Consider the following 16,369-nt stretch of genomic DNA (forward strand, 5'->3'; position numbering starts at 1 on the left):
TTGCTGTTGAGTCTATTCCAACTTATAGCGACTCTATAGGACAGAGTAGAGCTGTCCCATGGAGTTTCCAAAGAGTGGCTATTGGATTTGAACTGTCAATCTTGAATGCTTAACTACTGCACCACCAGAGCTCCACATACCCATAGGCCCAGCCATTCTACCCCTGAAAATATTCCCTACGGAAACTCTTCCACCTGCTCACCAGAAGACAAGTATACAAATATTTGTAGCAGGATTATCACAAAATAGCAAAAATTTGGGGAAGAAACCAAATATGCCTTGGTGAGAAAATGGAAAATTACTTTCAATATGGTTATAAAATGGAATTTATTCAGCAGTGAAAATAAATGAACTATAGCTACATGCAACAATATGGACAAGTCTTAGAAACACAATATTGAGTGAAAAAAGCAAATTGCACAAGGTTACAATTAGTATGACGTCATTTTTATAAAGCTTAAGATAAAGCAAAATCCCACAGAACAAAATATAAAAACAAGCATATGTGTCTGTTTTATTTACTACTCTGTCCCTAATTCTAGAAAAATGCCTGGTCATAGTTGATGCTTAAAAGTTTTAATTGATAAACTCAAACTTTGCTTAAAGATACATACATATGTGATAAAACTATTCTCTAAAAGGGAATGATAAACATAAAATCCAGACTAATGATTTCTGGTTGGGGAGTATGAAGCAGGGACACAAGATAGAAAGAGCCCACAGGTGGATGCAAAGATTTAGTAATGTTCTAGATTTAAAGCTGGTTGGTAGGTTCGTGGGTGTTCATTTTATTATTGTGGTTTGTAAATTAAACATTTTCCTTGTGTATTTGGTATTCTTCATTCTCTTTCTTCCGGATGGGGTGGGATCAGTAGATGTATCTTAGATGGTCACTCACAAGCTTTTAAGACCCCAGTTGCTACTCACCAAAGTTGGTCGTAGAACATTTTCTTTATGAACTATGTCATGCCAGTTGACCTAGATGTCCCCCAAGACCATGGTTTCCAGTCCTCAGCCCAATAACTCCATCCCTCAGGGTGTTTGGATGTGTCTATGAAGCTTCCATGACTTTGCCTTGGTCAAGCTGTGTTGACATCCCCTATAATGTGTACTGTCTTTCTTTTCACCAAAGTTACCACTTATCTACTATCTAGTTAGTGATTCCCCTCCTCAACCCTCCCCTCTCTCATAACCATTGACCGTTCTTTCTTTCTGTATGTAAACCTTTTCTTAAGTTTTTATAATAGCAGTCTCATATAGTATTTGAACTTTTGCGATTGACTTATTTCACTTAGCATAATGCCCTCCAGATTCATTCATGTAGTGAGATGTTTCAAGGATACATCATGTTTTTAAGTGTTGTATAGCATTCCATTGTGTGTATGTATCATAATTTGTTTATCCATTCATCTGTTGATGGGTGCTTAGGTTGTTTCCATCTTTTTGCCATTGTGAATAATGCTGCAGTGAACACGGGTGTGCATATGTCTATTTGTGTGACGGCTCTTATTTCTCTAGGATATATTCCTTGGAGTTGGATTGCTGAATCATATGGTATCTCCATTTATAGCTTTTTAAAGGAAGTACCATATCATTTTCCATAGTGGTTGTACAATTTTATATTCTACCAGAAGTGCATTAGAGTTCCGATCTCTCCGCCACGCCTTTTTATTTGTTCTTTTTTTTTTTTTTTTAATTTTTATTAGTGCTAGTAATGTAGGGGTGAGATGGTATCTCACTGTAATTTTGATTTGCATTGCTCTAATGGCTAATGATCACATTCCTCACGTGTCTGTTAGCCACCCGAATTTCTTCTTCGGTGAAGTGTCTGTTCATATCCTTTGCCTGTTTTTTAATTGGATTATTTGTCTTTTTGTTATTAAGGTGTTACAATATCTTATAGATTTTAGAGATGAGACCCTTGTCAGATATGTCGTAGCCAAAATTTTTTTTTCCCAGTCTATAGGCTCTCTTTTTACTTTTTTGGTGAAGTCTTTTGACGAGCATAAGTGTTTAATTTTTAGGAGATCCCAGTTATCTAGCTTATCTTCTGGTGTTTCTGGTGTTTGTGCATTGTTAGTTATGGTTTCTATCCTATTTGTGCCATATATTAGGGTCCCTAGCATTGTCCCTATTTTTTATTTCATGATCTGTATAGTTTTAGCTTTTATATTTAGGTCTTTGATTCATTTTGAATTAGTTTCCGTGCATGGTGTGAGGAATGGGTCCTGTTTCATTTTTTTACAGATGGGCATCCAATTTGTTAAAGAGACTGTCTCTTCCTCATTTAATGGACTTTCGGCCCTTGTCAAAGATCAGCTGACCATAGGTGGATGGATTTATGTCTGTGTTCTCGATTTTATTCCATTGGTCTATGTGTCTGTCATTGTACCAGTACCAGGCTGTTTGACTACTGTGGCTGTATAGTTGGTTCCGAGATCAGGTGGTGTGAGGTCTCTTATTTTGTTCTTCTTTTTCAATAATGCTTTACTTATCTGGGACCTCCTTCCTTTACATATAAAGTTAATAATTAGTTTTTCCGTCTTGTTAAAGAATACTGTTGGTATTTGGATTGGGATTGCATTATACCTGTAGATTATTTTTGGTAGAACTGACATTTTTACAATGTTGAGTCAGCTTTTATCTCAAGCATGTAACAATGCATTTTTCCAACAAAAAGAGTTCTCTTGTGGAAGTCTAGTGGGGGAATTCTTCTCTGTCATGTTAGATGTTCACGTATTAATGTATACTGCTTGACTCTGTAAACATTTGTTTTCATTGTAAGAATTTGGCTTAATAATAGAAAATCTGGTAAATACAGAAAAGGAAAAAAATACAGAGAAAAATCTGCTTACACACCTAAAAAGAAAATCCAGTTCAAAAGAAGGGGACTGTGGAAAACAGTTAACACAGCAGGCCTGAGGCTGCTATTCTTAGAAAAACCTGCCTGCAAATTTGGCCCTTGGCTGGCATCTGGGAACTTAGATTTTGGGAAGGTTCTCACCATTTTCTGATAAGAATGGTTCATTGTGCTTGTACTGTTTATGCAAACAATATGGCTTATGCTGAAAACCTTTTTTTTCTGGGAGTCTGGAGTTTTCATACAGCCAGGCACATGCTGCCCATGTGACCAGCCCAAGCACTGAGTTTCTAATGAGCTTCCCTGGTAGGCATTTCACATGTGCTGTCACAACTTGCTCCTGGGGTACTTAAGTGTGTCCTGTGTGATTGTTACTAGGAGAGGGTCCTTGGAAGCTTATGCCTGGTTTCCTCTAGACTTTGCTTCATGCACCTTTCCTTTTGCTGATTTTGCTTTGTACCCTTTTGCTATAATAAATCATAGCCATGGGTAAGGCTATATGCTGAGTCCTGGGAGTCAGTCATCCTACCGAATCATCAAACCTGGGGGTGGTCTTGGGGGTCCCCAACACAGGGATGATTCTGAGGAATAACAGCAAATATGTCCTATGAATATTATTTCCTATAAGAAAGAAGAAAATGAAAATATCTATTTAGTATTCCTAATGAGATTCAAGAAGCCACTGTATCTCAATAGCAAGAGCACAATGTCAGGAAGAGGGAGCACCAAAACCAGGAAAGAGCATATGGGGATGAAATATCCTCCCACCTTCACTTCTGGCAGCACTGAGGGCTGCATTGTTATGGCTCCTTCTCATGCTATAAGCACACAGATATTCTGCATAAAGCACAACAGCAAAATGATGACAAGAAAAATCTCTTGAATATACAGTTGAGTTTGAAAGAAAAAAAAATATCCCAATGCTAGAAAGAAACAATGATGGAACCTAGCCAGTGTGGTTAAGTTTAGAGAATTCACCTCGGTGGGCCAGGGCAAATGAATGCACATATGTAATCATATACGTCAAATAGAAATGGAAATGTATAAAATAAAATATTTTTATATACTTGGAGAAAACAATAGGTGGGAATGGGGAAAACCTTTCACATACTACTCTTAAAGAAAGCCTTAGAAAAATTGAACAGAAAAAAAAAAGTAAGCAGAATAGATGGATGATAATCTATATCCTATAGACCAGAAAACATAATTTTCAAGCATTCGTTGATATTAAAAATCACTTTAGGTCATTAAGATATCTTAATAAATTCACAGAATGGGAATTTTGGGGTGATGTTGTCTGACCGTGATATGAAAAACTCAACCTCAATAATAGAGTTTAAATAACAAAACAAAAATCTTTGTCCTTTGGAAATTAAAAAGAAAAACGAACATACCTCTAAGTTGGTTATGCCAAAGAAGAAATAAAACTACAATTCTAGACAACTTAGAAAATAATAACAATTATAATTGTAAATTTTTTTATCTGTAATGTTTTATTTTCTTAAAAAATTATGGGATGAAACTAAAGGTGCAGCCAGACAGCCGCACCCGCGGTCTCCCATAGGTGCAGTCAGACAGCCGCACCCGCGGTCTCCCATAGGTGCAGTCAGACAGCCGCACCCACGGTCTCCCATTCTGTCGGTATTCACTGATCAAAGAAGAAAAGGGGACGTGCAACTGAGGAATTCAGAGAGACCGACTGTAAGAGCAAACGCAAAATCGCCGAGACAAGTTGGAAAAAGAGCAATAAAGGGGGTTGATCTAACAGGTATCAAGATGTACTTTAAAGCTGTAGCAATTAAAATAGTATGTTATTAACATAAGGGCAAACGGACCAATGAAACAGATAGGGAGATCAGAAATAAACCCAAACGATAGGATAATTAAGGGAACTATAGGCTCTATGGAAACCCTGGTGGCGTAGTGGTTAAGTGCTATGGCTGCTAACCAAGAGGTCAGCAGTTCAAATCCACCAGGCGCTCCTTGGAAACACTATGGGGCAGTTCTACTCTGTTTTATAGGGTCGCTATGAGTCGGACTCGACTCAATGGCAGCGGGGAGTGGATAGGCTCTATTATCCAAGATGATAACAGTTGTTATCTTTGGATTGTAAGGTTAAAAATAACTACGATTTTATTCCTTTTTTTAAAAAAGAACTTTCCAATATTCCCCACAACGATTATGTTATTTTCATGAGAAAAATTCAACACGATGTTCTTTAAAACTGATAAACCAGCATTAATTTGAACAAGGAACACCTCTTCCATTCACTTCTAAAAGGAATTTGGCTCATTGTAGTCCACTGGTGTTTTCACAGTTGCTAATGAAAGATTGCTTTTATTTGGTGTAGCCATTGGAGGAAGCCCTAGGCTTCAAGGGATTACAGTGGAAGTGTGAGGACATAATTGGAAATAAACTATTCTATTCATGAAAAAAAAAATCCACTAGAATAGAATATATGTTCCATGAGCGCATGGATTTATGTCTGTTTGGTTCACTGCTTTGCCCTGGTGTTTGGAACAATACCTAGCTAACGTGGGTACGCCATAAATATTTGTTACAAAAATGAGTGAAGTGGCCTGGGTTGACTTATTTTTTTGCTTCGGAGTATCCTTTTGTTCTAATTAAAAAAAAGTTACATTCATCATCCTGGTAGTGAGTACTTATCCTAATCCCATACACATCTGGGGCGTGGTTTGTGGATTTGAACTTGGGGCCCACTCTCCATTAGCTTGTGGCCATCAGAGGTGGGCAGGCTACTTACTAAGAGGGGCAGGATTAGTGGCACTCCAGGCAGAAGGCTCTCTGGCAAAGACAGGTGGTCATTCAGAACCTTGAACTCAAAGCCGACTTTCCCAGTGTTCTTCAGCGTGATTTCAGTTTCCGTGACATGATCAAACAGCTTAGAGGAGAAGAAGGAAGAGAGTGACTCCTCTATCCCCCACTCTTTGGGATGCTGCTACCACCCTGACAAAGGTGAATAGACAAACCCACCTCACAGACCTGGCTTTTGTTTCTTCTGATATAGACAGCAGCTGACTCACGTTTCAGTATCACAAAAAGGTGCCTATTGGGATGGAAAGAGCACAAGACTCTGGAAGCCTGGCTCTGGCCCTAGTTCTACTAATAACTAATTTATTTAGGTATGACTGTGGCTAAACATCTAACCTCTTTGAACTCCAATTTCTTTATCATGAGGAACTTATATTAGAGGATCTTAAAATAAGCTTTCTGCAGCAAGAAGCTTTGCTTTCTGGGTTCCATAGTTTGAGAAAAAGATGAGTCAAGTCCACAATGTTCTAGGATGAACTTTTTCATTTAGTGAGGGTCTATGGTGGAAATAAGCCAGATATTTTTTTTTCCCTGGGATTTTGCTAACATAGTTCAGCAGCAGGGTCGAGCAGGCCCAATAGTCATAAACTGAGGCCACTTCCAGGGTTCTTTAGGTGGACCCAGGGCAACGACTAGCTGCTTCCATGAATACATCCCGAGCTGGGCCAATACCAATTGCCCAGACAATCCTGGAGATAAGGAGGGAAGGAAAATTCTATTTGGTCTACAAAATGGAGAATTCCTCAACAGGTGATGGGTGAAGGGATTTTAGGTACAAACTTTAACCTATAAACACACATGGACATGTTAAATTCGGTAATTTTACACGTAGTAGTGGTACAGTGGGGGCCCGATCCCCATTAAAATATGATAGGAGATATGATCTCTGCCTATAAGAATACAAAATCTAACTGTAAAGAGATATTCAGACATACAATTAATTAACTTACAATTACTACAAAGCAAATATTAGAAAATATATAACCTGACAAGGACTATACTTAAGTACTGGGGAATGTAAAGTAAGAAGAAAATAATGGTGGAATGCCTAGGTTTGGGGTTGGCAGAGTGGCGGGTGAGAAGGATAGCATAAGAGAAAGTATGAAGGCAGGAAGGACTGAGATGCCTTAGGGGCTTGGCTACAATTGAATGGGCTACACTGGGAGAATTCTGAGAAACAAAGTTACTGTGTGAGGAGTTTAGTAGTTAGCAGGAGTTAGCAGAGGGGCTTGGTCACCCTCAGCCAAGCTTGGGAGCCCAGCTGTCATCCACTGAGTGATAGAGAAGGGAATTTATGATGACTGATGACCCAGGCATGGAACTGATCAGGTACTTTACTTAAGTAACCACAGCCATCTGGTGAGATAGGCATTGCTACTCCATTCCCACTGTATAGATGAGGGACACTGAGACTTGGAGAGGTCAGGTGACTTGCCCAAGGTCACACTGTTGGTAATAAAATCAGGATGGCATCCTGGATTTACTGACTATAAAGCCATGCTCTTTTCTCAATACTATGTTGTTTACCCTGATGCTGCTGAGGTTACTTGGCCAGGGGATGGATGGGCTGAAAATACAATTTTGGGAAAATTGATCTGGAAATGATGGGTTTATATGGGTTAGTGGTAGAAGCTATGGACGCATTGTAATCCTTCAAATGTGGTCCATGGACCTGCAGCATTGGCATCACCTGGGAGCTCATGAGAAATGCAAACTCTCAGGAAAGAAAGAAAAAAAAAAAAAAAAAAGACAAGAAATCCAAAGTCTCAGGGCCTCCCTGGATCTGCTGAATCAGAATCTGCATTTTAACATGATTCACAGGTGATTTGTAGGTGTGCTGCAGTTTAAGAAGAACTGCTATAATCCTTTAGGCATGGCTTGATGAGAGGCTGGAGCGTGAGAACAGCAGTGGTAATAGGAAGGGAAAACTACCTCAGAGACTGGTGGGTGAGTTGGCAAACCCTGCACACTGTAAGGATGTGGGAAGGGGAAGGAGAGAGTACAGTGGAACATGCCTTGGAGATTATACACCCAAGGGCCTGGGAAGATGGTAGAATACTGTTGAAAGAAATGAAGAGGTTAGAATGGGCTTCTGGATTGAGAAGGAAGATGAAAATTTTAGTGTCTAACATGCTGTGTTTTAGGAGACAATGGGAAAAGCAAATGAAGATGCCTGGCAGTTGGAGGAAATCAGGAGTGGGGAGGCAGATTAGGAAACCAAGGACAGTGGTAATGGTGAGACAAGATGATTGGTGATTTCTCCAGGGGTTCCAGGAGGGATGAGAGGACAAGGACTATGGACAATGTTTAAGGCAAAACCAGAGCAGCTTCCACTTGGTTTGCAATACCTGTAGTCCATAGTTGATTTCCTTGGTGTCAAAACAATAGTTGACCAGGGATGCTTCTCCCTTCAGTATTATTTCATAGGTGGGCCCTCCTTCCACTTCACACAGAGCTTTTGCATGTGCGATGATGTCACAGTGTCCATAGAAGGTGAAAGATATCTGGCGGCTACTGTGTGGCTGCAATACTCCATAAAGCGGCAAAATATCAAACACCTGCAGGAGAAGTTCTATATGAGAGCACTATCAGATTGCAGGGCCTTCAAAGATTAAATTAATTCCTAACTTTAATTTATGTCTCCACGGAAGCTAACTAGCCCAGCACCCTGAAAAGGTAGGTATTTATCACCTGCCTGTAATGATGGTAATGATGGTGATGGTGCCGGGCAAGATTTAAATTTCTAAAGTAGGGCAGGTGTTCAGTAGGGAAAGAACCCATGAAGTGTTACGTACCTCTTCTATCCCAAGGGAAAGCATTTCATCCTGTCCAAAAATCCGTAAGGATTCATGAAACTCCACCTGGCTCTGGCTTGGGCATATTCTTTCTGTTTCAGCAGAATTCATTTTTAATGCCTAGAAATTAGAGTTGTGAGGAAAAGCTAGCAAGCATCATGAAATGGGTCATCAATGTGCTCCTCCCCATCACTGACAGAAAAATGAAGTATATTGTATATGATCATAAAAACAGTACTTTTTTTCCCTAGGGAGACGACTGGATAAGTACCCAAAGAGGTACGTACAAGACTGTTTACTGCAGTGTTATTTATAACAGCAAAACTTTGGAAGCAAACCAAATGTCCATCAACAGGGGATCACTTTAAACGAAGTGTGTGTGGTTCCTCTCTCCATGGAGGTTGATGCAATGTACGTTTATGAACCAGGAATGATATTCACAACATATTATTGAGTGAAAAGCAGTTCCCATTCATGTAGAATTATATATGCCTATATATCTGAGGTGTCCTGGTGGCACAGTGGTTAAGAGCTTGGCTGCTAACCAAAAGGTTGGCAGTTCAAATCCACCAGTGGCTCTTTGGAAACCCTATGGGGCAGTTCTACTCTGTCCTATAGGGTCGCTATGAGTCAGAATCAACTCCACTGAAACGGGTTTGGTTTTTTTGGTTTTAAGTATCTGAAGGATGAGTGGGTGTAAATTCATTCAGAGATTAGCAGCCGCAAATAGATGTCTGGGAGGTTGTTTGCTAAAGTTTCAGAGCGTTTTTCTCTGAGTGGCGGGATTTTGAGGATTTTTTCTTTTGCATTCTAGAGTTATTTATGATAAACATCTTTGAAAATAGAAAAAAAAAGAATTAACACTTAAAAGCCAAGTGTTTTATGTACATACACACTCATTCTAAAAAATCTGAAAAATACAGAATGATTCAAAGAGAAAAATAAAAATCAATTAGATCGTACTCTGTATATGTGTACGTGGGTGTGTGTGTATATATGTATTTGTATCCTGATTCTTCAGTTAACATTATACTTGCCTTCCCATGTGACTGAATAGTCTTCACGAGCATCATTAAAAAAATATATATGTGGACAGCTAAGTGCTTGGCTGCTGTATTTTTACGCAAATATAACATGCGCCTTCTACGTTTGTTTGCCAGCTGTGCCCACCCCCTCGAAGTATTTTCCTAAACATACTATGCTAAATTTTTTTTTTTTTACAGCAACATGTTAAAAAAAAAATTGGCACAGTGGTACTTATGAAAATACCTTGTGGAGGGAGGTCATAGTTGGGAAAAAAATGTAGAAGGTGTCCAAAAATATGGTACTAGGAGCTGAAAGGTTGGTGGTTTGAACCCACTCAGAGGTGCCTCAGGAGATAGGCCTGGTGATCCGCTTCTGAAAGGTCACAGCCTCAAAAACCCCATGAAGCAGTTCTACTCTACACACACAAGGTTGGCATGAGTTGGAACTGACTGGACAGCAATTAACAACAACAAAAACAGTATATTTAAATGATGATTAACGTATATGGTATAAATTTAAAATATTCACAAGGGTATATGGTAAAAAAAAAATAATACTCTCATTCCTATTCCCCAGTCCTCCAGGTCCTCTTTCCCTAGATGGTCACTGTTTCTTATATGTTTGATTTATTTATTCTCTTCATTCGATTAATATTGAGAGTTTACTATGAGCTAGACCTAGGGATATAATAGTGAACAAAAACAGGAAAAACAAAAAACCAAAAAAACCCTGCTTTCATGAGGCTTACATTTCAGAGGTATTTCTGGAATGCAAATGTGTATGCAAATCTGTCCATCTCTGAGAGATAATACAGTGATTAAGAGCAAAACTCTGAGGCCAGACTGCCAAGTATTCCAGCTCCACTGCCTGATGGATGTGCTCCCTCAACAGTAAAATGGGGAAAGGTAACAGTACCTACTTCACAGGGTTGCTGGGAAAATGAAGAGTTAATGTAAAAAAAATTCTTAGAGCAGTGCAAAGCATAGAGTAAATGTTCAGTAAATGTTAGCTGTGGTTGATTTACATACTTTTTTCTTTTTCCTGTGCACAAATGGTAGCATACTATCCACCCTGTTTTGCACCTACTATTTTTTACTTAATGTATCAAAGATTGCTCCAAATCAGTATACAGAGAACTTTCTCAGTCTTTTAAAGAATTTTATAGAATTCCATTGTTATGATGTAATTGAGCTTATTCAACCAGCCTCCTGTTGGTGAAATTAAGCTGTTTCCAGTTTTTCTTGTGTTTCCAAAGCTACAGTGTACAAGGATAGCTATATATGTTTATGCAAACAAAAAGATGTAGCTGGAGAATAACTCCCTAGACAAGGAATTGTGCATTTTAGATTTTGATACACACTGCCAAATTACATCCCCAGAGGCGGTGCCAACTCATACTCTTACCTACAAAATATGAGAATGCCTCTTTAATCCCACTCTTTGCCACTACTGAGACAAGTACTATTTTAAAAGATTGTATAATATTCCATTACCATGGACATATAATAATTTACCTTTCCTTGTTTTCCCAATCTTTTTGCTATTACTACAGTGTTATAGGAGCCCTGGTGGCACAGCAGTTAAGCATTCGGCTGCTAACCAAAAGGCTGACAGTTCAAGTCCATCAGCCACTCCCTGGAAACTCTATGGGGCAGTTCTACTCTGTCCTACACGGTTGCTATGAGTTGGAATCGACTGGACGGCAGTGGGTTTGGTTTTGATAGTGCTATAACAAATGCCTTTGTATGTAAATATTGGTATTTATGAGTTGGAACTAACTTGATGGCAACGAGTTTATGAGGATTTACTTAGGTCATCATTCTAGAAGGAGAATTAAAGGGTATGCATTTTTAAACACTCTTGATCTCCCCTTTGTTTTTACTATGGGATTATTGAGGTAAACATTTCTCCCTTTAGTAACTTTTGTCTGGGAGGTGGGAAGGTCACCAAGGTTTAGAGATAACTGGTTTTTCCATTATAGAGAAAATGTATTTACTGAGGTCACCTGGGCTCTCACGTGTTGGCTCTGTGGGTATCTGGTGGGGAAGTAACTTGGATAAAGTTATGCAGCTTCATCCCAGCCAAACCCCAGTGCTGCCTTTGCCACTGTTTGCTGTTGTTTTATGCACAAGACTCTCGATGCGGACCTACCCCAGGGAAAGTGCTCTGTACTTCTGGAATATCCATGGCTCCCAGCTGAGCTTTTCTGTGTTCTCTTTCATAGTCCCCATCATCTTCATCCTCCAGGACAGTCCTCAGAGTTTAACAAAAGGCAGAGAATCACTCAATTAGCAGCCATTGCAACAGTCTTCAGTCTTCTGTCCCCCCTTGAACACACCCCCAAGGAGTAAGTGGAAGTTCTCATTCAAGGGATCCCTTTCTCTAAAGGTCAGCTGGTCAGTACTCTGTTACTCCCTGCTTTCCCCCAACATGCACTCAAAAACTTCTAGGTCACCAACTTAGTTGGTCAGTTCTCTCTGGGGCCCAGCTCTTCTTCACTCTCCTCTCAAGCCCATGTTTGACTTACGGAAAGTCCTAGGAAGCCCTGACACTTCTCCAGACAATGTGGATGTGGATGTGTTAAAAAAGTTTCGTCATTCTGGAGGATATAATGCTTGCTATTCTTGGCCTGACCCTGGGTGCAGATCTTGGGAAGATGGAGCAGACAATGTGAGAGGAAGGATTCAGGCTCCCAGGACTCTGGAGGCTCTGACCTCCTGAAAGCAGAGACGATGTTCTTTTCTGGGTATCCCAGGTGCCCAGCCCAGGGTCTAACACACAGAAGCCACACATTAAACTGCTGACCAGTGAATGGTTGAACCAATAAACGAGGGATGAGTACTGAGAATGTAAGTCAGTGTAGAGAAAAGCTATCAAAATCAAACAAACAAAAAGTGTACGCTGTTTTTGAAACTGCACTTACTTAGCAAAATCACTTAAATCAATCTCGAAGGAATCCAGTGCAGCTGGAACTGCTGGTGAACTCTGAGATGCTGAGGTTGCTGGGATGGACTCCACCTGGGACAGCGGGGCACTGTAGAGCTTCCTCAGCCATGTCGCAAACCTACAAAGGCACACAGGACACTGGTACACATCCAGCTTTTGCCAATCAGTGCCTGGGTGGGCTCTCAGTTTCTAAGGCCAAGCTGCAAATCCTAGACTAGGCAGGTCCAGAAGATACTGCCCTACACCCTCCCTTGGACTAGCCTTCCTCACCCCATTCTTCAAATCTTAGCTGAGGTTTCATTTTCTTCTAGAAAGGTTCCTGACCACCCTCTGCCAGTGTCTCTTCTTGAGCATCCCCCAGCCCGCTGGTATTCCTCTCTCAGATTTATTTTTCCCATCTCTGCTGGACTGTGAACTCCCTAAGGACTGATATTGTGGCATGGAGTAAGCACTCACGCATGTTTATGAATGACTGAGTTTTACCAGGGATCCTGCTCCCAGAAAGCCAGCGATCTCAAGGCCTTTGCATGACCTTGCCTCCTAAAATATTCAGTCCTGGGTGTCTTGCTTGCCTCACTCAGTCCTGGCCCTGCCAATGAGTTTTGCCACACTCAAGTTCTCCAAGCACAAGGACAGCTGATGCTGAAGCCCACATGGCCAGCTTTCACTGATTAGAGATGCCTTGTTGTTGTTAGGTGCCATCGCATCGATTCTGACTCATCACGACCCTATGTACAAGAGAATAAAACACTGCCCAGTCCTGTTCCATCCTCACAATCGTTGCTATATTTGAGCCCATTGTTGCAGTCACTGTGTCAAATCTATTTTATTGAGGGTCTTCCTTTTTTTCACTGATGCTATATTTTAGCAAGCATGATGATGTCCTTCTCCAGGGACTGGTCCCTCCTGATAACACGTCCAAAGTATGCGAGAATAAGTCTTCCTATCTTTGTTTCTAATAAGTATTCTAGCTGTACTTCTTCCAAGACAGATTTGTTTGTTCTTCTGGATGTCCATGGCATATTTGGTACCCTCCACCAATTGATGTTTTGAAGGCATCAATTCATCTTCAATCTTCCTTATTCATTGTCCAGCTTTCACGTGCATATGAGGCAACTGAAAACACCATGGTTTGGGCCAGGTGCACCTTAGTCCTTAGCGAAGCCTTGAAACATCACAAAGGCCAAGGAGAGGGGTCACTCCTATTCCTCCTGTCCCCCCTCAGGGACCAAGTGGCTCTGACTGGACTCCCCTCCTCTCTCCATGCAAAGCCCTCTATCATAGTATCAACCTGATGTCACTTATGTATTCATTCTAGCTCCATGTGCATTCTCCTTTTCCTCAGAGGTTCAGTGGAAATGCCATCTCTCTTATTTTTTTAATTGTACTTTAGATGAAGGTTTACAGAACAAACTAGTGTCTCATTAAACAGTTAGTACACACATTATATTGGTTAACAGCCCCACGACGTGTCAACACTCTCCCTTCTCAACCTTGGGTTCCCTACTACCAGCTTTCCTGTTCCCTCCTGCATTCTAGTCCTTGCCCCTGGGCTGGTGTGCCCCTTTTGTTTTGTTTTGTTTTATGGGCCTGTCCAATCTTTGGCTGAAGGGTGAACCTGAGGAGTGACTTCATTACTGAGCTGAAAGAGTGTCCAGGAGCCCTACTCTCAGGGTTTCTCCAGTCTCTGTCAGGCCAGCAAGTCTGGTCTTTCTTTTTGAGTTAGAATTTTGTTCTACATTTTTTTCCAGCTCTGTCTGGGACCTTCTATTGTGATCCCTATTAAAGAAGTCAGTGGCAGTAGCCAGGCACTATCTAGTTGTACTGGGCTCAGTATGGTGGAGGCCTTGGTAGATGTGGTCCATTAGTCCTTTGAACTAATCTATCCCTTGTATCTTTAGTTTTCTTCATTCTTCTTTGCCCCCGAAATGGTGAGACCAGTGGAGTATTCTAGATGGCTGCTTATAGGTTTTTAAGACCCCAGACACTACTTACCAAAGTAGAATGTAGAACATTTTCTTTATAAACTATGTTATGTCAATTGAGCAAGATGTTCCCCGAGACCATGGTCCCCACAGCCCTCAGCCCAGCAATTCTGTCCCCCAGGGAGTTTGGATGTGTCTATGGAGCTTCCATGACCTTGCCTTGTACAAGTTGTGCTGGCTTCTCCATTATTGTGCACTGCCTTACCCTTCACCAAAGTTACCACTTATCTGTTGTCTATTTAGTGTTTTTCTATCCCCACTCCTCCCCTCCCTCATAACCATCAAAGATTGTTTCTTTTGCGTGTAAACCTTTTCATGAGTTTTTACAGTAATGGTCTCATACAATATTTGTCCTTTTGTGATTGACTTATTTCACTCAGCATAATGTCTTCCAGATTCATGCATGTTATGAGATGCTTCACAGCTTCATCGTTGTTCTTTAGCATTGTGTAATACTCCATTGTGTGTATGTACCACAGTTTGATTATCCATTCATCTGTTGATGGGCATCTAGGTTTTTCCATCTTTTTGCTATTGTGAACAATGCTGCAATGAACATGGGTGTGCATCTGTCTATTCCTGTGACGCCTCTTATTTCTCTAGGATATATTCCTAGGAGTGGGATTGCTGGATCATACGGTATTTCTATTTCTAGCTTTCTAAGGAAGTGCCATATTGTTTTCCAGAATGGTTGTATCATTTTGCATTCCCACCAGCAGCACATAAGAGTTCTGATCTCCCTGAAGCCTCTCCAACATTCGTTATTTCCTGTTTTATTGATTCATGCCAGTAATGTCAGGGTGAGATGGTATCTCATTGTGGTTTTGATTGTATTTCTCTAACGGCTAGTGATCCCGAGCATTTCCTTATGTGTCTATTGGCCTCTTGAATGTCTTCTTTGGTGAAGGGCTGTTCATTTCCCTTGCCCATTTTTTAATTGGATTATTTGTCTTTTTGTTGTAGAGGTGTTGGATTTTCTTGTAGAGTTTAGAGATTAGACCTTTTTCTGATTTGTAATAGCTAAAAATTGTTTCCCAGTCTGTAGGTTCTCTTTTTACACTTTTGGTGAAGTCTTTTGATGAGCATAAGTATTTAATTTTTAGAAGATCCCAGTTATCTAGCTTATCCTCTGGAGCTTGTGTGTTGTTGGTTGTGGTTTGTATCCTGTTAATGCCGTGTATCAGGGCCTCTAGTGTTGATCCTATTTTTTCTTCTATGAACTTCATAGTTTTTGGCTTTATATTTAGGTCTTTCATCCATTTGAGTTAGTTTTTGTATATAGTGAGAGGTATGGGTCCTGTTTTCATTTTTTTGCAGATGGACATCCAGCTTTGCCAGCACCATTTGTTAACAAGACTGTCTTTTCCCCATTTGATGGACTTTGGGCCCTTGTTGAAGATTAGGTGACCATAGGCGGATGGATTTACATCTGGGTTCTCAATTCTCTTCCATTGGTCAATGTATCTGTCGTTGTACCAGTACCAGGCTATTTTGACTACCATAGCTGTATAGTAGGTTCTGAGGTCGGGTAGTACAAGTTCTCCTACTTTATTCTTCTTCAATAGTGCTTTACTTATCCTGGGCTTCTTCCCTTTCCATATAAAGTTAAGTTTTTCCATCTCTTTAAAGAATGTTGTTGGTATTTGGATCGGGATTATATTGTATTTGTAGATTGCTTTGGGTAGAATTGTCATTTTCACAATGCTGAGTCTACCTATGAGCACGGTACGTTTTTCCATTTATGTAGATCTCTCTTGGTTTCTTGCAGTAGTGTTTTGCAGTTTTCTTTGTATGGGTCTTTTACATTCCTCATTAGATTTATTCCTAAGTATTTAATTTTTTTAGGAGCTATTATAAATGGTATTGTTTTCCTGACTTCCTTTTCATTGTTCTCTTTATTGGTATATAGGAATCCAACTGATTTT

The 16,369-nt window shown here is 40.3% G+C and overlaps 1 protein-coding gene across 1 annotated transcript in view; it reads right to left on the minus strand.

Moving 5' to 3' along the window:
* The window catches only part of HYDIN (HYDIN axonemal central pair apparatus protein), a 402,907-nt gene that overhangs the window by 165,632 nt on the left and 220,906 nt on the right, over positions 1-16,369 (minus strand). The window contains exons 23-27 of the mRNA XM_064273799.1: positions 12,437-12,577; positions 11,686-11,767; positions 8,488-8,607; positions 8,041-8,250; positions 5,625-5,762 (exon numbers count right to left, since the gene is read on the minus strand). Coding sequence (XP_064129869.1) covers positions 5,625-5,762; positions 8,041-8,250; positions 8,488-8,607; positions 11,686-11,767; positions 12,437-12,577 — 691 coding nt within the window. The remainder of the gene's footprint in view (positions 1-5,624; positions 5,763-8,040; positions 8,251-8,487; positions 8,608-11,685; positions 11,768-12,436; positions 12,578-16,369) is intronic.

This window comes from Loxodonta africana, chromosome 21, assembly GCF_030014295.1.
Source record: "Loxodonta africana isolate mLoxAfr1 chromosome 21, mLoxAfr1.hap2, whole genome shotgun sequence".
Classification (NCBI taxonomy): Eukaryota; Metazoa; Chordata; class Mammalia; order Proboscidea; family Elephantidae; genus Loxodonta; species Loxodonta africana.